This window comes from Lepidothrix coronata, unplaced genomic scaffold (genome assembly GCF_001604755.1).
Source record: "Lepidothrix coronata isolate B3197 unplaced genomic scaffold, Lepidothrix_coronata-1.0 Scaffold15, whole genome shotgun sequence".
NCBI classification, from domain to species: domain Eukaryota; kingdom Metazoa; phylum Chordata; class Aves; order Passeriformes; family Pipridae; genus Lepidothrix; species Lepidothrix coronata.
In genome coordinates this window covers 6,753,032-6,775,601 of record NW_016690195.1, presented here as the reverse complement: position 1 = coordinate 6,775,601, position 22,570 = coordinate 6,753,032, and the positions used below count along the sequence as shown (strand labels likewise).

Here is a 22,570-nt window from a genome sequence, read left to right as displayed (position 1 = left end):
GTTTCAAGGGACCTTAAAGATATTTACTTTCAGCCCACCTGCTCTGGACAGGGACACCTTTCACTAGACCAGGCTACTCAGAGCCCCTTCCATCCTCGACTTGAACATTTCCAGGGATGGGGCAACAGCAACTTCTCTGGAAAACCTTTCCAGTGCCTCACTACCCTCACAACCAAGAATTTCCTCCTAATATCTGATATAAACCTACTCTCTTTCGGTTTGAAGCCACTCCCCCTTGTCCTGTGACTTCATACTCTTGTAAAAACTCTCTCTCACCTTGTAGGCTCCCTTCAGGTGCTGGAAGGCTTCAATTAGGTCATGCTGAAGCCTTCTTTTTTCCAGGCTGAATAAATGCAATTCTCTCTGCCTTTCCTTGTATGAGAGATGCTCCTACACATAATCATGTTGGTGGCTCTCCTCTGAACTCATTCCAACAGGTCCATATCTTTCTCTGCTAAGGGCTCCAGAGCTGAATGCAGCACTCCAGGTGGGGTCTCACCAGAGCAGAGTAGAGGGACAGAATCACCTCCCTCGACCTGCTGCCCATGCTGCTTTTGATGTAGCCCAGGATGCAATTGGCTTCTGGGCTGTAAGTGCTCATTGCCAGCTCATGTCCAACCTCTCATCCGTCAGCACTCCCAAGTCCTTCTTGGAAGGACTGCTCTTGATCTATTCATCCCTCAGCTTGTATCGGTACTGGGAGGTGCCCTGACCCAGATGCAGCACCTTTCATTTTGTCTAATAAAACCTCAAGAAATTCCTCTGGACCCACTTCTCAGGCTTGTCCAGGTCCCTCTGGATGACATCCCATTCTTCAGGAGTGTCAATCACACCACTCAGCTTAGTGTCATCTGTAAATTTGCTGAGAGTGCACTCAATCCCTTCATCTATGTTATTAATGGAGATATTAAATAATACTGGTCCCAGTACGGACTCTTGAGGGACACCACTTGTCACTGATGTTCATTGTGACTCTGAGTCATTGACCACTACCCTCTGGAGGCAACGGTGCAATCACTTTCTTATCCATCTAAAAGTCCACTCATCGAATCCATCTCTCTCCAATTTAGAGAGAAAGATGTTGTGGGGGACTGTGAAAAGGGCTTACAGAAGTCCAGATAAATGATGTCTTTAACCCTCCCCTTTTCCACTGATGTAGTCACATGAACACATCTTTCATAAGGCTAGTACTTTTTGTAAATAATATATTGTTGGTGGTTGTTTTAAGTAAGTTCTTTACCAGAAAACAAAACAAAAAAAAATACTCCTATACCTATTTGGTGCAACTTCTAAAACCTGTAGCATTTTACTACTTTGTGCTTAATCATGCAAGTGATTTAGCATATTTTCTTCAAAATCTTTTAAAAGTAATTACATAGTCCAGTGAGCAGAGAAAAGAGCAAAAAAAAGGAAATGAATTTTAAATCACATCCTCTGTTGATGAGCTACTATCTGTAGTTCATGGGTTATTATTAAATTTCATTCTGATGAGCAGCTTGAGCTGAAATGGAATAGCACTATAAAGTTTCAAATGAATACTTGTATCAGTGAAATGCCATTTTCCAGGACTAAACTATCATGAAAGAATCCACATTTTACCTTTGAGCATCAGTCTGAATAAAGTATTATGCATTTAAACAAAATAGTGAAAAAAACCAAACCCAAACCAGAACCATAAATGGGCTGTCAGAGACAGTTTAAAGGTTTCAATTTCTTGTTTAAACATGAGTTGATAAATATATTAACACAGGTCACTGCAGAACAGTAGATACAATCAGTGCACCGTAATATTTGAGTTAACCACTCACAGTATGTAATAAACTGCTCTCTGAATGATATCCTTGTAATCTAATTTCCTTGCTTTTGATAAAAACTAAGTAGTATTTGCATTTTCATCAATTTTACCATGACTGGACATCTTGAACAGGTTATTCCATTTTATTTGGAATATTTATTATTTGTTCCGAAACTGTAAGAATTCTATTTTCCTTTTTATGCAACACATACCCATAATAAGAATAATAATTAAAAATTATTTCAGATGAATTGCTATTATAATTGTAGTGTACTTGTGTTCCAGTTTCTATTATCTATGTGGTATAAAGAGCAGTTATTTTTTATCTCCTGTCACCAAAAAACAAAATTAAAATATTATAGGAACATTATAATTTCTGAAGCAGGAGACAGTGTTGTTGACCAGCCCTATCTGTTCTAATCAAATATTTATCATTATAACTTGTGAATATATCAAGCATTCCACAACGGGGGGATCTAGTTCAGCAAAAGTCCTGTAGAATCTAATACCCCTTTCAGCTCTGGGAGTTCCATGGTTTGCTGCAATTTTGCCTAACTGGCTTCCCCTTGGTCCAGAGTTAGAAAGCTGCCATAAACTTTGTTTCCAAAGTCACAAGGCCTCAACTGTTCCAGGCCCAAAGCAACACACCAGAAAGACCACAGAAGACAAGGTTTTGATTTTCTTCCAGAGGGGATTATCAGTTTGAGGAGAGAGTAATTTTACCGAGAATGGCACATTTTTTTTATTTCCTATCAAAATGCTCTTTGAAATTAATTTACTTTCTACAGAAAGAGAATCACAACTTATCAAGTATGTGTTATGTGAAGGAGTGATCAAATTTGGAAAAAAAATCTCAACTCATAGTTCCTCATAACAATAGTACTGTGTTTTCTACTTTTCAACAGGTGGGAAATGTTGTTCAATTTCAGTGTAAAAAAGGACACCTTCTCCATGGTTCAACAACACGAACATGCCTTCCTGATCTTACATGGAGTGGGATCCAACCAGAATGCATACGTAAGTAAATGGTAGAAATTTTTCCCATCTTTTTTTTTTTAATCAAGACTATTTAGTTGCAGTAACATTGTTATAAAGTTAATTTATTCTATATGGTTTATTAATTGAAAGTCAATAGAAATTTGCATTACTAGCTTACAACAGCTAGAAATATGATTTTGTGAGTGAATTTTTATACAATACACTATAGAAATGAAAAAAAAAAGAGAGAAAATAAGCAGGTTTTCATCCCCAGTCAGTTTCTATCTAAGAGGGTGCAACTCTTCCAATGCACAGAAGAGGTAATGAGAACAGGACATATTGGAAAGCCCTATTCTAAAATATATAGGAAAGCATATAATTAAAATCAGTTCTACCAAAGAGTTTGAACTGTTTCTCAACTGAGGAGTCATGGCATTTCAAAAGGGGGAAAATGAGTTGGCAATTGGAAATTTTTGAATCTGAAATAGAGAGAAATCTTACTTGAGTATGGAAAGTAGCCCTTCATTTCATAGATCTTTTACACTTTGGTAAATAGTGATAGTTTACTGAATATATAACATCATGGTCAATTTTTTCAGTTCAGCTAGTCAGCTGTATTTTTTTGGAAATCATCTTACCTTATGTGGTTTGACCTTATAGAATCACTTCAGTGAATGGAGAACATATCCACAGAAGAAAACAGCATTAGTATTATTTCAGTTGATGCTCATGTTAATCTTAAGCAAACAGCAAATCAGTAGCTCAGTGTGTTGAAAGGTGAACTTTGCTCTTGGAGATATTCTGTCCTTGAGATGACACATAACTGGCAGATTCTGGTGGTTGTTAAATATACAAGGCTCTTCACATGAGATTAGAAATGCTAATTATTTTTTCTACCTGATATTATGACTCACCTTCAATTTCTCCTTGACCTTTCATAGTGGTTTTCAACTGACCCATTTATTTACTGTTATTCAATGTTACACAGATATTGTTAGTGATATAAATCACACGACATGATTACTTTTAAGTCTGGTATGATGTTTGCTGTTTCTGTTCTCATATGCAGACAATTAATTTTGTTCATGCAAGTGCATTTCAGTCAGTTCTTGGTCCCTTGGAATTGAGAGGTCCATGTTTAAGAGTGTAATTACAGGCTTATAGCGATACTTTATATAGTAACTTATTCATCATCATCATCATCATGGCTAGGCTTCATGAACGAAGATTTGGGAAGGGCTCTACCCACATTTGTTGCAGGCGCGTTGGTGGCTAAAAAGGCCAGTACGAGATAGGCATGTCCGGTTGCAAAAGGCACAGCAGAAGGACTCCTTAGATGGTATATTCTGCAAGGCACGATTCTTTCTGCGTTAATAGTAACTTATAATGTGAATTAAAATATGTTAATGTAATTTTTTATTGATTTCTTTTTACTTTGTTAATTAACTGTCAGAATGGACATAGATTATTTTTTCAGAAATATTTTTCCCATTTTGACTGAAGGATATTTTATCTTTTCTTTGTAGCTCACAGCTGTAAACAACCAGAAACGCCAAGTCATGCTAATGTTGCAGGAATGGATCTTCCCTCACTTGGTTATACGTTGATTTACACTTGTCAGCCAGGCTTTTTCCTGGCAGGAGGTTCTGAGCACAGAGCCTGTAGGTCTGATGGAACATGGACTGGGAAAGTTCCAGTTTGTGAAGGTAAGCTCTTCTGTTTCCCACTGCACCTGTCATCTATCATATTTCGGTGATTTTCTTTACTTGCTGTTGGCATATGCAGGCCAAGAAGTTGATCGGGCCCAGTCAGCATGTTTTTATGAAACGTAGGTCCTGCTTGACTAGCCAAATCTCCTTCTATGACAAAGTGACCTGCTTAGTGGTCACTCAGTACTTGGCACTAGTGAGACCACACCTTGAATAGTGTGTGTGCTTTTGGGCCCCTCACTGCAAGAGATGAAGGTGGTGAAGGGTCTGGAGCCCAAGTCTTATGAGGAAAGGCTGAGGGAGCTGGGGGTGATTATGCTGGGGGAAAGGAGGTTCAGAGGAGACCTTATTGCTCTCTACAACTACCTGGAAAGAGATTGTAGCAAGGTTGGTCTCTTTTCCAAAGTAAGAAGCAATGAGAGAAAATAGCCTAAAGTTGTGCCAGGAGAGGTTTAGGCTACCCAGGGAAGAGATGGAGTCATCATTCCTGGAGGTATTCAAAAGATGTGTAGATGTGGCATTTAGGGGCATGATGTAGTAGAGGGCTTGATATCATCATGGCTAGGCTTCGNGACTGTACCCACATTTGCTACGAGCGCACTGGTGGCTAAAAAGGCCAATATGAGATTGACAAATCCAGCTGCAAAAGGCACAGCAGAAAGACTCCTTAGGTGGTATTGGCAAGACACGATTCTTTCTGCATTGTCTTTTCTCCTCGAGAGTGATCCTGCGGGTGTTCTCAAAAGCATCAGCAGCGTTATAGATGGTGTGTCTCCAGGTCTCCCGATTGGAGGACAGAGTAGACCAGTTATGTTGATCAATTTGGCCAAGGCTGAGATGCTGTTTCAGGGAGTCCTTGTGTCTTCTCTTCGGGGCTCCTCTCTTGCAGCAGACAGTGGCAAGTTCACCATAAAGCACGGTCTTAGGGAGGTGGTAGTTCTTCATCGTGGAGATGTGTCCTGCCCAATGCAGCTGTGTTCTCAGCAAAGAGGGCTTGGTAGTGTTAGGTTAACTACAGGACATGATGATCTTAGAGGTCTTTTCCAACTTAAATGAGTCTGTGTTTCTATACTAATATTTGAGAAGGATGCCTGAAGTCCAAGAAGATATCTGAATCACTGTGTGAAACTAAACCATAGGGTTTAGTAGCATTTTATATTTTTATGTAAGGAACTGTATGCTACTTGAAAACAAAATGTAACTACTTTGTCCTTGATGTTCCAACCTTTTGATTTTTTTCTAATTTTTTATTACCTACTTTGTCATAGCAGGACATGAAAAACATCATAGACAATTCATGGTGAGAAAGGTGGTTTTCATATGCAATAAGAAACATCCTGAAGTATAGGAACTGTTTGGGAATCGATTTTCTGAATAATTAAAGGCCTTTTCAGATTATGGTTACCTAATGTTTCAAATGTAGTTATCCCCAGTGCTCTTACAGAGACATTCAAAGCCTCGATACACAAACACTACTACTTGGAAGGAAAATAGGAAATGAATATTTTGTATTACTAAAAAACAGGTGTCCTGGCATTGCATGCCAGGCAAGTGCTGAGGGAAAATAGAGCAGAGCATTGGGAAAGTATTAGAAAGCTAGCAGCCAGGAAGCTTATTACTTGTTGAGTACTTGGAAAGTGTTATGGCAGGCTAAATGTGACTCATGGGTTGTATTTTGATCCAAGAATTTTTTGCTGATGATATTGAAAGAAGTAGCATTAGTTGTACTACCTGATAGTAAGGAAACTTTTTAAAATATTACGTAGTTGCTATGAGTGTATCTACATTACGTAGTTGCTATGAGTGTATCTACATTATCATATAACTTAGTTTCCCAATGTCCTGAAAAAATGTTACAGAAATTAAAAATTTTTAGAATCAGAAGTCTTTATTCTTTCTCCTTAGCAGTGGATGAAGCTAAGAATGAGCAACATATTGCTAAGTGTTAACTTTAATTGGGTAAAGTAAAACATTTCTTAAATAATCTCAGTTTTGCCTATACAGAGAGGTGAAATCTCTCTGCTATGGAACAGAGAAGAGCACTGGCTCAGATTGTTCATCTCTTATTGTGAACTTCACAAAAGTAACTTGGAAATGGATGAAAAAGAATAAAGTATTTGGAGCTGAGAGCTCTAAAAGGATATTTAGGGGAATTAAACTGGAATTTGATACTTTAAATGCAAAATTGAAGTCCTACTCAGGAAATATCTTGACCTAGAAACTTAAACTTCATAGATAACTGGTTTTAGTTTGGGATTTTTATGTAACATTTGTATTTAAATTTTATTTTGTATTTAAAAATTTAAGTTCTGAACTTGACTAGAAATTTATTCAACTTGACAAGGCTGATTGACTCACCTTTTTATGCTAAAGCCCAATTGGAAAGTATGAGCCAGATATTTCTAACCTAAACTTAATGTAGTCAGAAAGCAAATGCTATTGAACCGTGCCCTCAAGGTCAACCACGTACAGTGAAATTCAGTAAGTTTCTTTCAAAACAGAGAAGAAAGAGAGATTAATCAATCAGAAGTAACAGTCCATGAGCGCTTTAGGTTGAATTTCAACCCCTGCCCTTGCTTATTTATGGTTTTAACATACATGATAAGAAAAGACCTTTTGAAAAAAATAAAATTTATTATCAAGAAAAATATTCTCAGTCCTTCTTGCTAAAGTTTCCTTTTTATGCAGAAAAATACTCCGCTCAGGGGAAAAGTAGTTTCCTTTCTTGTGTAGCTTTTTAGAGCATGGATCAGAGAGAAAAGGCATGGTTTCAGACCCTAGACCTAAAATACAAAATATTGAAATCACTGTTAGAGCAAGGAATTGAGCCTAGTGCTGCATGAGAGTATTTTACATTAGGAGACAGAACTATGTGTCTTCTTTATGTTCCAGTGAATCCAAATTAGTTTCAGCAACATAAAATAGCTTCATCTACAGGAAATTACACTGTCCTATGGCATTTGTTTCATCATTTCAGTGGTGGGAGAGTTCCTGCTCGAAGCAGAGAAGATATTAAATTCTCCAGCTTGCAGTTCTCCTATCACCTGAGCAGTTGGAGATACTGCGGACAGCTTCTTTTGTTTCTTTTTTTCTGTTGTTATTCTTAGAAGAAACCTTCTCTTTCAATATTAAGAGATTAAGCCAGCATCCATGGGTTTTCAGTCTCGAACACAAGATGTCTCACTCAGTATTATTAGAAGATTATTAAGTCCTGGAGAGAAACATGATTTGAAGCACCCTTGTTATGTGTGTCTTCACTGTTTGGTGTTACCTTGCTTCCAGTTAAAGCACTGTTCACAGTTCCTGATCTAAGTGACATAAGCGGCATTAGATGATATGTTAGAAGGGATCTCACATATTACGTGCATAGTCCAGGACTGTAAATTCTGAAACATGGATTCTGAACTGAAACCCTGCACTATTTGACTACTGCAAATTACTTGATAGCATCCAGGTGACTGACTTAGGACAAAATGTGGCAACAGAAGAAATCTGTGGTAAAGTGTTCCTCTGATACTAAGGCTTGGTACTGACTGAAATCTCATTCATATTTGAGTTTGAAACATCATCTTATATGTTTTTTAGCAAATAAATTCCATTATTGAAATTAGTCTTCATTTCTGAGTAATGTTTTGCTACTTATTTATCTTTGTAATTCATTCTTTCTAACAGCTGGTTCCAAAATATTAGTGAAGGATCCCAGACCAGCTTTGGGAACACCAAGTCCCAAACTAAGTGGTAAGTGCTTCAAGGTGTATTTATAATTTTAAAAAATTTTTATAGAAAAGACAATGAGGAGCAGTTTAGTGAGATTGGACTGAGTGGCTTAGGATGAATAAAGGGTATTATATTAGGCACTAGATTAAAAAAAAATTAGTTAAGTCGTTCCCCAATGTTTGAGTTCATCTAGCTTATATGGTATAATTTATATCTGTATACAATTTCTGTTGTGTTTCACTGTAGTTGCTGTTCTGTGTAAGATCCTATGCAATTTACCCATTCAGAAATTATCCTACTGATGCAGAAATAATTTAAAAAATGTTTCAGAGTTTTTTTCACAGTCTTGCACTTCTTTTACATATCGCTAATTTAAATTGCTTTACCTAAATACTTAGTGTTAGCTTTCAAGTTGCCCTTCGAAAAATTTAATTTTAGTTGGCACAAGGTAATCTCTCAAATTATGCCTAAAGTCTCCAGTTTTAACAGATTTGCTGAAGAAGACTGTCTTTGGATGTCCTGACTAGAGAAACCTTTCTATGTCCACTGAAGAGATTTTTTGAAAAGAGCAATCTCCTTCACTAAAATTAGCCTTTGATTATAAACCTATTGAATTGCTCCCAATAATGAATAAGATTTAAAAGTAGTTCCTTAGAATATGGGGATTTGGGGGGCTTTTTTTTTTTGTTTTAATTTTTTGCACTACTTCAAAACTGTGTTTTTCAATGACGTAGAGCTGCATGGTAGTCATCAGTTTTGTCATTCAGAACATATTCATTCATTTTGTGCAATCCCAATTAACTGCAAGATCAGTTTTCCTAAAAGTAGGGAAATAAATCTCAGGCAGGTCACAAATCAACAGCATCAGACCATTTGCATCATGCAATTTCTTTCCTTACAGTTTGCAGGTCCAGTATCTATATGTTTTGTCAAAAAAACATATCCATATATATATACGCATACACAGATAAAAAACCTAGGAAAACTCTTTTACCCTCCATGAGGAAGACAACTTGTCTTTGTGATGAAGGAAAATTGTGCCCCAGTCTTGAATTTAGAACCATTCTGAGAGAGAAAGGAGCAAATATTCTTCTGTGCTTATCTGACATGAGATGCCAGTGCACACACAAACCTTTAAGCTCAGTGTGAGTTACTCCAAATAATGCGAAAGTGCTGATTTTAAATAGTGGTTGTTATAGGGCTAAATTTGCTACATTACCTTAGAAAGTGTAATAAACCCATCCTAAATCACCTTCTATTTCATTGGTTAAATGGAATCTCATGCTAAGATTTTAAAGATTTGCATGTATCTGTTTTTGCTGGATGGGTGGCTTTTTGTTGTTTTGGTGGGATTTTCAGTTGCTGGAATAGCATTACTTAAATTAATAATTTTACAGATTGATAATGATAAATGTGAAATGTAAAGGTATACATTTAGCATATTTATTCTCTGCCCTGCAGACTATGATCTGGTTTTAATTTTAAATTAGAGAATTTATTTTTTTCTCCTGGTGAAGTTCATAATGTTTTAAGCATTTGAAGACAAGGCAACATTTCTTATATAAATTTTTCATTAGAAAAAGTGACTGGGTAATAAAGAAAATGCTTATAACATTCTAGTGTCATATAAATATGCTTATGAAAATGATGATATCTAAACTGATATTAATTTCTACAAAATTCAATGCTAGCTGTATGTTCCTAGCTGTCTGTGCTGGCATAGAAAAGATTCTACAGGGAGAGGAGTATGAACTTCTGGTTAAAACTGTTTGATTTTATGGAGTTGGTTTAATTTTAAGACAGGTCTATATTTGAGGAAAAAAACAAATGAAGGTATAGTTGTGCTTGTGCTCTTCAGTACAAACACATTCTTTCATTAAAGTTCATGCCAGGTTTCTATGCTTTATATGCAAAAATTATGCCTCCTAGCCTTAAAAACAGAAAGAGCAAAGGAAAGAAAATGCTAATATTTGTCACACATTTTGTTGGATATTTGACTTTGAAAGTACTAAATATTGCAATTTGTATTGAAAATGTTTATGTCTTTATAGTTCCTGATGATGTATTTGCCCAAAATTATATATGGAAAGGATCTTACAATTACAAAAGCAAGAAACAGCCCATGACTTTGACAGTCACCAGTTTCAATGCAACTTCAGGAAGAGTAAATGCAACACTTACAAACAGCAATATGGAATTGCTGCTATCAGGTATGGCCTAAGAAATAGGAATTTCCTTTTTTTTTTTTCTGCTTTATATATGTTGGTTCACTGTAACTTTATGCATAACACTTAAACTTTTAACATCTGGAAACTTTCTTAGCTTATCAAAGAAATTTTTATTCTATTTCAGTACCTTTTCAAAGGCAGAGATTTTCCACCGTTTCTTTCTCTCTCCTTTTTTTTCTGTTTTAGTTTCCCAAATTTTTATTTTATTTGGAGTTAATAGTCAATAAGGAGTAAAAGAATAATCCTAATTCTCATACAAATTCTTTAAATATTATAAATAAACTGAAATTGCTGTTCCTGAGATTTTATTATTATTAATTATAAAATTTCTCTGCTGTAGCCTATTAATGAGTAATTGTCAATATGATGAGATTGATATGTGTTGACCTAGAAAGTCAGAGATACCTACTGAACATGGAAAGAAAGTAGAGATGACACTTTTTAGATTACCTTTTATTTTCTCCCATTCTACCACTTGCTACTTGAGAAAAGCAACCAAAACGCACCTTGCTCCAACCTCCTTTCAAGTAGTTGAAGACAGGATATTGTCTCCCTTCAGTCTCCATTTTTTTCTAAACTAAACAACCATTCCCACATTCTCCTCATAAGACTTGTACTCTAGACCCTTCTCCAGCTCCTTTCTCTGGACATGCTGCAGCACTTCAACGTTTGTCTTGTAGGAGCCCAAAACCGAACACAGGATTCGAGGTGCGGCCACACCAGTGCTGAGTACAGGAGGTCAGTCACTTCCCTGGTTCTGCCGGCCCCACTATTTTTTATATAAGCCAGGATGCCAGGCCTTCTTGGCCACCTGGGCACACTGCTGGCTCATGTTCAGCCGCTGTTGACCAGCACCCTCAGGTCCTTATAAGCCTGTAGTGTTGCCTGGGATTGCTGGGACCCAAGTGCAGGCCCATTGATACAAGCTGTCCAGATCCCTCTTCAGAGCCTTCCTACCCTCCAGTAGATCAACACCTCTGCCCAAATTAGTGTCATCTGGAAACTGACTGAGGGTGCTCTCGATCCCCTCGTCCAGATCATTTATAATGATATTAAACAGGACTTGCCCCAGTATTGAGTCCTGGGGAACACCAGTTGTGACCAACCACCAACTGGATATAACTTCAATCAACACAGCTCTCTGGGCTCATCCGTCCAGCAAGTTTTTTACTCCGAGTCCACCTGTCTAACCCATGAACAGTCAGTTTCTCCAGAGGAATGCTGTGGGAAATGGTGTCAACAAGCTTTACTAAAGTCCAGTTAGACAGCATCCACAGCTTTTCCTTCATCCACTGAGGCACCTTATCATAGAAGACCAGGTTAGTCAGGCAGGATCTTCCTTTCATAAGCCTATGTGGCTGGGCCTGATATGCTGGTTGTCCTGCACATGCCATGTGATGGCATTCAAGATGACCTACTCAGTAACTTTCTGTGGCACTAAGGTCAGGCTGACAGGACTGTACTTCCCTGGATCCCCCTTCTGACCCTACTTTTAGACATCACATTTGCTACCTCCATTCAACTGGGACATCCCAGCTTAGTCAGGACTGCCGGTAAATGATTGAAAGTGGTTTAGGGAGCACTTGGGTGAATCCCATCCGGCCCCAAAGACTTGTGTGTGTCTAAGTGGTGGAGCAGATTGCTGACTGTTTCCCCTTGAAGTCTCCTTGGGGACATCAGTCTGCTCCCCATGTCTGACTTCCAGCTCAGCAGGCTGGCTACCCAGAGACATAGATCCCTTCACGCTGTGGCTGCAGAAGAAGTCCTTGAATGCAATATTGCTTTGTGATATTCCACAGTCTCTGCCAACCACTGTTGTCATGGTTATGTTGGCACAGTAGGCACAGTTCTCTGTGCTGTAAACCATCAGTAGAAACTACAGATATGGCTGAAAAGATACTAGAAATGTTTGGATTTAAAGTTTGGGAGGTTTTTTGTTGTTGTTGTGGAGGGTTTTTTGTTGTTTGTTTTTTTTTTCCGAATCTGTCAGTCCCTTGATTGAAACATCTCAAGCACGCAGAAAGTGGGTCTGTCACACCACAGGAGTGGCAGGCTATTACACAAGGGGGTGAATTGGCATGAAATCAATATTATCACTCAAAACTTAGTTTCTTGGAATTTCATCCTCTGTCTACCACATTGTTTGCAAGGTTGGAAAAAAGCCTTAAAATTTCATTTAAGTATAGGCTGGACACTGCTGTTTTTAATCTTCCTCATCGCTCTACGACTCCTTTATCTGAAGTAGTTTCTCGCCACTCTTTGGTGTTAGCAAGGACAGAAGTGACAAAACATCACCCTGTTGGAAAGAAAAATGGGAGGAAAGTTCAACCCATAGGTTTCTGAGAGGGGTGGTCTACAGGAAGGATGTAATGGGCCAAAGAATCTGTGTTTCTGTTGAGGTCCGATTTTCTAATATCAAGTAGAATGGTGAATTTTTATCCCTGGATTTGTCTGTTGAAGGTATTTTGTAGGTGTCCTTATAAGAGTCATACTTGAGAGGCTGTAGGTGGACTGAATGTTTTCTGATTGATAATAATGTTTGCCTTTACTGTGTGTGATTTTTTTGCTGTTGTATGATGTCTCTTTAGTTTCAGCCATGTAATTTCTGTGAGGGAATTAAGAGCAGCAGATGTAGTATTTTGTATTTTTAGAATTAGAAAAGTAAAATGCTGTGTTCTCACCCAAAAACCTCCTTCTCCAAATAAAAGGTTCCTTCAACTGCACACAAAGGTGATTACAAATACCCTTTTTCACTCTACATACACACATTACACTCACTCACCATTTTCTACTGACTACGAATACAAAACTCTATTAGTCTGAAAATTCTGCTGTCTGCGGTGTCATCTCTTTGCAGCACTGGAGTCCAATATTAAGCTATTTGGTTGTGGCAGCATTTCTTCCTTCTCGACCTGTAGATGCAAAGAACATGAAGTATCTGGACATTTTCTTCCTTCCACTACAGTGTTAGCTAGTGGTGTTGTGCAGACTTAGTTATATTTTTTTTTTCACTGGACAGTGTGGTGGATTGACCTTGGATGGGTGCCAGGTGCTCAATAAACTACTCTATCACTCCCACTCCTCAGCTGAACAGGGGAGAGAAAGTATAACAAAAGGATAGTGGGTTGAGATAAGGACAGGGAGAGATCAATTGTGATTGCCATCATGGACAAAACAGACTCAATTCATGGCAATTAGTTTAATTTATTGCCAATCAAACAAAGGTAGGATGATAAGAAATAAAAACAAATCTTAAAACACCTTCCCCACACCCCTTCCTTCTTCCTAGGCTCAGTTTTACTCCTGAGTTCTCTATCTTCTCCCCTCCCAGCAGCACAGGAAAATGGGGAATGTGAGTTGTGGTCAGTTCATCACATGTTGACTCTGCTGCTCCTTCCTCCTCACTCTTTTTCCCTGCTCCAGTGTGGGATCCCACCCCCAGGATACATACAATCCTCCACAAACTTCTGCAACATGGAGCATTTCCACAGGCTGGAGTTCTTCACAAACTGCTCCAGTGTGGACCCTTGTCAAAATATGCTTTCCATGAGGTGCGGTTCTTCAGGAAAAGGCTGCTCCAGTGGGTTCCCCACAGGGTCACAAGTTTTGCCAGTGATCCTATTTCAGCAAGGGCTCCTTCCTACATGGGTCCACAGGTCCTATCAGGAACTTGCTCCAGCACAGGCTTCCCATGAGGTCACAGCCTTCTTCAAGGCATATCCATCTGCTCCGGCGTGGGATCCTCCACAGACTGCAGGTGGACCTCTACTCTATTCTGGATCTTCGTGGGCTGCTCAAGCAGAGCTGCCACATCATGGTATACAGGAGGCTCTCTGCTCTGGCATCTGGAGCACTTCCTCCCCTCCTTCCTCACTAACCTTGGTGTATGGAGGGCTGTTTCTCTCATATATTCTCACTCATCTTTCCAGCTGCAGTTTCACAGTATATTTCCCCCCATCTTAAATCTGTTATCCCAGAGTGACTACCACCATTGTTGATGGGCTCAGCCATGGCTAGAGATGGGTCTGTCCTGGAGTCAGCTGGCATTGGCTCTGCCAGACAAAGGGAAAGATTCTAGCAAGTTGTCAGAGACTGAAATGGTTAATGATTTATGCATTCCAGGAGACTTTTGCAGGCTTTTGACTTGCATGATACCTCTGATGAGCAGTCGGGCCCCTCCCTCCCTCCAGTGCTGAAGGTGTGAAGTCCTGAAAAGGCAAGAGCTGAGCTTGCAGGCTTTTGACTGTTGATACATCTGATGAGCAATCAGGCCCCTCCCTCCCTCTGCTGATCTTGAAAGGTGGGAACCAGGCGAGACACAAAAAAACTCAGCACAGACCTAGGAGATGTTGGAGGCTCGAGGCACGGCCCGTGACATTAATCACGGATATAATAACTCATAACTTCTTGGAGTGTGGGGGCTTCCCTCCTTCACCCCCAGCAGATCAAGGCCACCACTTCAACTGACAGACATGGAAGCATCACTGGACCCCGTGGGTGGTGACTATATACATCTGTCCACTCTCAGCTTTTCTTTCCCTTACTCTCCCTTGCTCTTATCCTACCTTTCTCTCCCCTATGCATTTTCTTCCCCCCCCCCAAAGGCTATCTCTGTGTCACATTGTTGTATGACAGCACCCAAACTGCTAGCATGCCTGTTGATACAGAATTGTTAAAATAAACCCTGCCAGTATATGTTTTCAGACACCGGTTATTTAGTGTCGTTTCACTTTAATCCACCCCAAGGGAATTATTGATAAAAACCTGAGTTACCCCCTCTCCCCTTTTCCTGGGGCGGGTCGTAACACAAGTTCTCACAGAAGCTGCCTCTGTATGACCACTGCTACCAAAACCTTGCCACACAAACTAGGTGATCAAGCCCATCAGCCTGATGCCATCCACATCTGTTAGTCATCATCATGGCTAGGCTTCGCGAACGAAGATTTGAGAATCTGTCAGTATAAACTAAAACCCCGAAAATATGATGCATAAAAGCCAGTGTTTAAATCAAATTAATTTACAGTGTGAAGTCTGTTCTGTGAGTTTTAAGTTAGGTTTGATGAAATTTTCTACGTATAATTAGTATTAATTCTTGGGGTTTGTTTTTGCTAATGTTTTTTCTCTTGTTTGGTTTTGGTTTTAGCTTTGTTTCTGTTATAATTTTAATAATCATTAGCTCTCTCTCGTGTACAGTGCAGTATAACCTTGTGTGATTCTACAAATAAGAGACTTTGTATGAAAAGAACAGCAATTTTGGTGGTCTTCTAGAAAGAAAATGATCATACTAGAGAGATCTATTTAAAATCTGAAGTTTTTAACCATTAATTCATAACAATGTTTAAAAATGTGGGGGAAAAAATCATAACTGTATTTTCACTTTTACTACTGTCTTTGTAAAGTAAGATTAAATCACTAAGCATATTGTAGCATTTTATTTTCATTTCCAAATAAGGAAATAAGGATATTTATGTTCTAAATATTTATTCTACAGGAACAACGAGACAGTTAATTATGCCTATGAAGTAAATGAAGTTGCATACAAGTCTTCTCATAGTCTGGAAGAAACTGTGTAGTACTGACTGATGAAGAAAATTTAATTTTTTTAAAATATTTTCAAGTTTAGAATTTTTTTAATTTAGCTCCATCTTCTGGAAAAGAATTTGTGTGTGGATGTTCCTATTATCACATTTGTTATGTGATGATTAAATTATATATATGGAAAGTGGGGATGTGAGGTTTAAATACACTCTGTCTGATTACTGTCAATGTTTGTTCTGTCTAAGACTTGTTACCATAACTGTTAAGAAACAGCTGTGTGTATAGGATTTCCCTTCTGTCCTTCCTACAGGCTAAGCTAAAAAATGGTTTCTATTGAAACCGTATTATTATTCAAATAATTTCAAGAAAGAATGCATCTTGCTAAACTAACAATGGTAACGATTGGCACCTATTCTTCCTGCTTTCCCTTTTTAAGAAAAGAGATTAAATGTTTATTCTTAAAGATGAAATTATTTTTCTACTCAACACAAATATGAATTTTTAAAACTATATTCTACAGGAGTGTATAAAAGCCAGGAAGCTCGGCTAATGCTCCACATATATCTCATTAAAGCACCCTCCCATACATCTGCAAGCAAGTTGAAAGAGGAAAAATGGGCTATGGATGGTTTTGTGAGTATATTTGGGCTGTAAAAGAGAGATAACTTTTTTTGTTTGTTTGAAATCGTGATGGTGTTTTACACCCAAAAAATCCTGAGACATATCAAATAGAATCTTGTTAGCAAGGCTGATTCATTAAATTAAAGGAAAGTTTTGTTGTGAGATATAGGAAACCAGTCTGAGGGAAAATATGGGAACAATCACACAGTGTAGACAAAATTATACAGTGTGTTAATACAGAAGTATTTCTTGTACGTTTCTTTTAATTTTATTCTAATATATCTACAAGTTTCATCAGAATTATAATATCAATTTATTGTTATATTAATAAAATAACAATTTTTATCATTATGCTAGCAATCATGTTTTACTTTTTGGTGATATTTTCAGGAATACCATGAAAAACACGAATGGTTACATATACAGGGAAAAAAAATAGATTACTCCAATTAAGCATTAGGCCTCTTGGAGGTTCAGGGTCTAAGCTTATTCTTTAAAAGAGAGAAGAAGAGAGCATATAACTGAGAGGAAGAGAGGTGAAGGAGAGGGGTAAATAGCAACAACCCACATGGCTGGGATGTGTTTAAATCATGAACAGGGAATGTTTTCAAAGAAAAGATAAAGAAAAAGGTAGATTTTTCAGAAAAGAAAGGGCCTAACATAGTTTGGATTATTATAAACACTCATACATCCTTACTACACCATCTAATTTTTCAAGGAATTTGTCTTTTTTCTTGTGTTTTACTTCCTGGTAAAGCAGTACAGTGACACCATAATGGGTACCTATGCCAAACAAAGAGAAGAGGTGTATACTGAAGTGTACTCACAAATTATGGCACTGCTTCAATATTCATTTTAAAAAAGGTGCAAAATCAAAACCAAAGCACAAACTCTAAACTGACTAAGCAATAAATGTACGGGTAAAAAGGCTTAACTTTCTTGGTTTGAACAAACTTTAGGCTTCGTGAACATGCTCCTGAGGTGACAAAAATATGGCAAAAGCAAGGAAATTGCTTTCAGACTTCTGAATATACAAAAGCAGACAATTTTTTTTTTAATCTTGCAATAGCTTAAAAAGGCTGCTTTACTCCAAAGTAAGAAATTCACTTGAGAAAGGCACTCTTTCTTCAGTGAAAACATAGCTTCAGGTCACTGCTGAAGACATACTGTGTCTTGAGAAAGGGAAACAAGGGACCTGCCTAGGAACCACTGAATTTAAACCTAATAACTATCCTTAGAAGCAAGTATCTGCCAATTTGTATATAGTGCATTACTTTAGACTGTACTTACTGTAATTAAGAGAGATAATCATAGGATCACAATCGTCTCCTCCCTCCCACAAGCCTTTTAGTTTATAATATTTTGCCCTTGTACCAAAGCCTTACTCAATATTCTTCTGGTTCACAGCTATTATTATGCAATAATTATTGCATAATTCAATAATTATTGGAATAAGCACTGAAAAAGATCAAATAAACTGTCCATTTATGTGAGGTCTTTTTTATTTAGTTTAAAAGTAGTTATTAAAACCTCAATACTTGCATCCTTAGGATTATATGCAATATAATTTTTTCCGTCTACTTCCTAAACAAAACAGAAAATTATGATGTATATAAGATCTTAGAAATACTGACATTTGAACTGCCGGAAACTTTAAGTTTTACTGTTTTTTAAAAAAATACAGTTAAGGGTATGAGGTATAAGGTATCGTATAAGGTATCATATGTAACTATAAGCCACCATATCGAAGGTATACCTTTTTATTTGAGGTTTTTATAGAGATTTTCTAGAAAAAGAGGGTGTTTATAATGGGGAATAACAGCTATCAGTCAAGCATATTAGGATATAGAATAGAATAACTCCCTTTCAAATAGATGCTTGTAACTTGCAAAAAACTTTTCCACATTTAATTCAGAGTACTTTTTGTTTACAGGTTTCTGCTGAACCTGATGGAGCAACATATGTTTTTCAAGGATTCATCCAGGGTAAAGATTATGGACAATTTGGACTTCAAAGATTAGGTATTCAATAAATTCTAATTCTTTGCCAGTTCATTGTTTTGTATTCTGTATGTTATCAGTATTGACACTGTAGTTAATACAGCTATAGAGAGATTTACAGTCTTTGAACAGATTTTGTTTAGCATGTTTACCACTTCACTATTTCATGCACACAAAGACAAAAATAGCTTCTCTGAAACAAAACATTTTGAATGCTGTTCCCACACAATTTTCCTCAAAACATTCATGGTTGTTGGTTTGTTTTTTTGTTTGTTTGGTTGGTTGTTTTTTTTTTCTGTTATTTGGGGTTTTTTTTAATTTCTATATATTGCGTTGTGAAATAAAGCAAGCAAGAAGATATTATGATGGATGCAATTCTTAAAAGGTCCAGTTAAAAGCTTAAAAATTAACTTTAAAGATGCATTGTTATTACTTTCCTCACATTTAAAAGTTGTATAATCTGTCTGTGTATATAATGTAGATAATGTATTCCTCAACCATGCAGAAGGTCATATTCCTATTTTTTCATCAATATTTGGTTTAGCTCTTCACAATTATTGCTACCTCTTTCACTCTGTGTATCAATACAATGCCTAAGGAAATAATGAATTTTCAGTTTGCTTCTTCAGATGATTGACCGTTTCTGTGACATTATGCTTGGTTTTTATACATATAGTATTTATTAATTACTGAAATATGTAAATATAATCAACAATATAATCAAGGTAACATATGCGTTATTATCAATTTGACTTTTTGTAACAAGTACATTAATGTGCTTTAATAACATCCAAAACTTAAATCCCATGCAGAATTATGCTGTAAGATATTTACTATACCAGAGCATATGTATTGTTCTCCCAACATATTGCATCTACTTATTAATCAGAATATTATATATATATATATACTTTCCAGATGGTCTCAGCATACAACTGTATCTATGCAGCTGAACACATTTAGATGACCCAATAACAAGGTGTTATTGAATTCTGAAGATTATGGAGTAATATGTACTGGAGATAACAGACACATATATGATATTACTTGTTTTTCCTTATTTTTTTTTTAGGTCTTAACATGTCTGAGGGTTCAAGTTCTTCTAATCAACCACACGGTACAAACAGTAGTTCAGTGGCCATTGCTATCCTTGTGCCTTTCTTTGCCCTTATATTTGCTGGTTTTGGCTTTTATCTTTATAAACAAAGGTAAGTACTAATTATATATACAAAATTCCTCTAATACTCTATCTATTGGTGATTTTATTGCCTTCAATCTTTGCAAGTGAATAAGGTTTTCTGTAAAACCACAAAGTGTTTGCAAAATATGGAAACCTTCTTCCTACCTCCATTAAGGTCTGGTATAATGACTAAGAGACAAGTTTATTGTACTGTGCTATACTTTCATTCCTACCTATTTAAAATTTTATAAATTTCTTCCTTCATTGTAATAAAATAGATGTTATAAATTATTGGCATATGGTGAATAATATAATTTGTAGACTTTATGTGTACTTACAATGAATTGCCTATATTTTTTTTCTACGTGTGACAGAACTGAATCATATTCTGAGTAGTTTATTTTAATACTTGCTCTGTTTATTGGCATACAAGTATATGCAAGTATGTCATTGAGAGGTTTCATTGTGGAAATGTTTCTACATCTGAAATTATTAGTTCATATGCAATTGTGTTAAACAGCCACCAGTCTTTTCAGTTTCATTAATCTGAGTTCAACAATTTTGGTCATGTTATCGAGACCAGTATTAATTCTTTGGATGCAGTGTCAAGTAACCTTTTCCCATCATTTTAAAGCATTAGATAACGGAAGAAAAGTTAACCACTTTAATGACAATTCATTGCATATTAACTGCCAAAATGTTAATCTGATAGTCTGACAATAACACTAGTAATATACTCTACAGGATAATGTTATTTTAAAACACATACCATGATTTTTAAACAGCACTACTCGTTTTAAACTGCTTCAGAATATGAAAAATTGCCTATGTAATTTTTTATGTATTTGTTATTACCTGTATGCTGTAAGTACTGATCTTTGCACTTTATATTGATGATTTACAATATAGTATGCATTTTGTATAGCAATATGGATGAAAAGATTTTAAGAGTTTGAACTCTGGTATTTTGAGTTATTTAGTGAAAAAGAAAATGTTTCAGCTATATTTCTTGGTAAACTTGTCAAGTCTCCAAATGAAAAAGAAAACCTCAGTCATCTGGATAGGGGAATTATCTTTATAAGATTTTATTGTACTCTTTGCTATTTATCATCTGATCATCCAATTGTAATGGATAACAGCTTGGATAATGGATCTAATAACAATGGATAACCTCTTCTAAGGTTGTTAACTAAGTTTCTAGGTGAACACCATTTTCAATGAATCATAAATCCCTTAAATTTAATAAAGACAGTACTAATTCTTAGCATAGATATCGTAAAAATAGCCCCAAGATGTTATATTTAGCTCCTGGAACTGGAACTGGGAGCTAAATTCTGTTCTGAGTCTTAAACCGCATTAAGTCAGTGAGGAAAACTGTAGTTACAAATGCTCTGTTTTTCTTCTACAGGACTGCACCTAAAACACAGTATACAGGATGCTCTGTACATGAAAATAATAATGGACAAGCTGCTTTTGAAAACCCCATGTATGACACAAATGCAAAGTCAGTGGAAGGGAAAGCGGTACGATTTGACCCCAACTTGAACACTGTTTGCACAATGGTATAATGTGGTAATGATTTGTCTTCAAAGTCTGGGAATTGACACACAACACAGTGCACACACAGTTCACTGATTGAAAAAAAAAAGAAATTAAAAAAATTAAAGCACACTTTTCAGGATGTAGTGGGTCACCTTTTCCTGAGGACGATAGGCAAGTATGCGTTGTAGTTATTTTGTTTTCATTTTGTTTTTCATAAACTGGATCAGAATTCTTCATGTATGCCATGGAGAGTGTTAAAAACATTTGCTGCACTCCATGAGTGCTACTCACAGTTTATTTGCTTTTTTAAAAAAGGAGGTTATTCTAAAACATAAAACATATTTGCATATATTGGAGGAGCATCCACTATCAGTATTCTGTGCTTTATAAAAACTATAATAGAGGGACTGGGTTAAAAAAAAAGATATAGGTAGAAAATAAGAGCTATACTTACAGGAGACAATAGGTCACTGATTTCTCTTTAACAGTCATATGCTACACCTTTCTCATGAGTTGGTAACTTTTTTCCTTTTTCAGTCTGTTTAGTATTTTATTTTTCTCAGTACAGTTAAGTTTTTAAGTCCAGGATGTAGTATTTAGAAATCAGCAACTATAACTTTCTCTTTTCATGCCACAGAAAAAAAAAATAGAATTCATATTCTTATTTCATGAATTTCCTTCCCTGCTTCACAACTTGCTTCATTTTCATGTTCCAAGTGAAACCTATTTTCTGTGTTTCCATTAACAATACCCACAAATGATAATGTTTTTGTATTTCTTTTGTCAATCATACATCTGGACAAATTTTACAATGAAGAAGCTAATATGAGTTGAGCTTTGTATGTGACTATGTTTGGTAACGTTGAAGAACATACAAGAGTGACCATCTTACATTTTTTCAAATATGAAAACATAATTTAATGATATTTCCTATTAAAAATGCAGTTTACAGTAACATTAGTAATGAAATCCATATATCAAAAATTTAAGACACCATCTTTCAATCCATGTTAGTTAAAACTAGGCCATATCACACCAGTTTATTCCTTCAGCATTTTAACAAAATGCATGCACAAAGCATGATGAAATCCCATTGAAGCTGATGGATTCTAAGAGACTTCAATGAACTTTGGATCAGATCTACAGGGCAAAAGGAAGTTATAATTTGAAAATACTGTGTTTTCACATCTATTTTGTCTATATATTCCGTACTTTAGGGAAAAAAATCTTTACAGCTCATTTAAAATTAAATATATTACCAT

At 36.5% G+C, this 22,570-nt stretch overlaps 1 protein-coding gene across 4 annotated transcripts in view; it reads left to right on the top strand.

The window, feature by feature from the left end:
• Nucleotides 1–22,287, top strand: part of CSMD3 (CUB and Sushi multiple domains 3) — a 618,429-nt gene extending 596,142 nt beyond the window's left edge. For 2 of the 4 annotated variants that reach the window (XM_017806514.1, XM_017806517.1), the window contains 8 exons: nt 2,701–2,812; nt 4,300–4,479; nt 8,155–8,220; nt 10,251–10,409; nt 16,486–16,598; nt 18,520–18,607; nt 19,659–19,794; nt 21,175–22,287. In XM_017806514.1, coding sequence (XP_017662003.1) covers nt 2,701–2,812; nt 4,300–4,479; nt 8,155–8,220; nt 10,251–10,409; nt 16,486–16,598; nt 18,520–18,607; nt 19,659–19,794; nt 21,175–21,334 — 1,014 coding nt within the window. In that variant the 3' untranslated portion in view covers nt 21,335–22,287. The remainder of the gene's footprint in view (nt 1–2,700; nt 2,813–4,299; nt 4,480–8,154; nt 8,221–10,250; nt 10,410–16,485; nt 16,599–18,519; nt 18,608–19,658; nt 19,795–21,174) is intronic. The other 2 variants (XM_017806516.1, XM_017806515.1) reach the window with 1 other exon arrangement.
• Nucleotides 22,288–22,570: the final 283 nt, after the last annotated feature.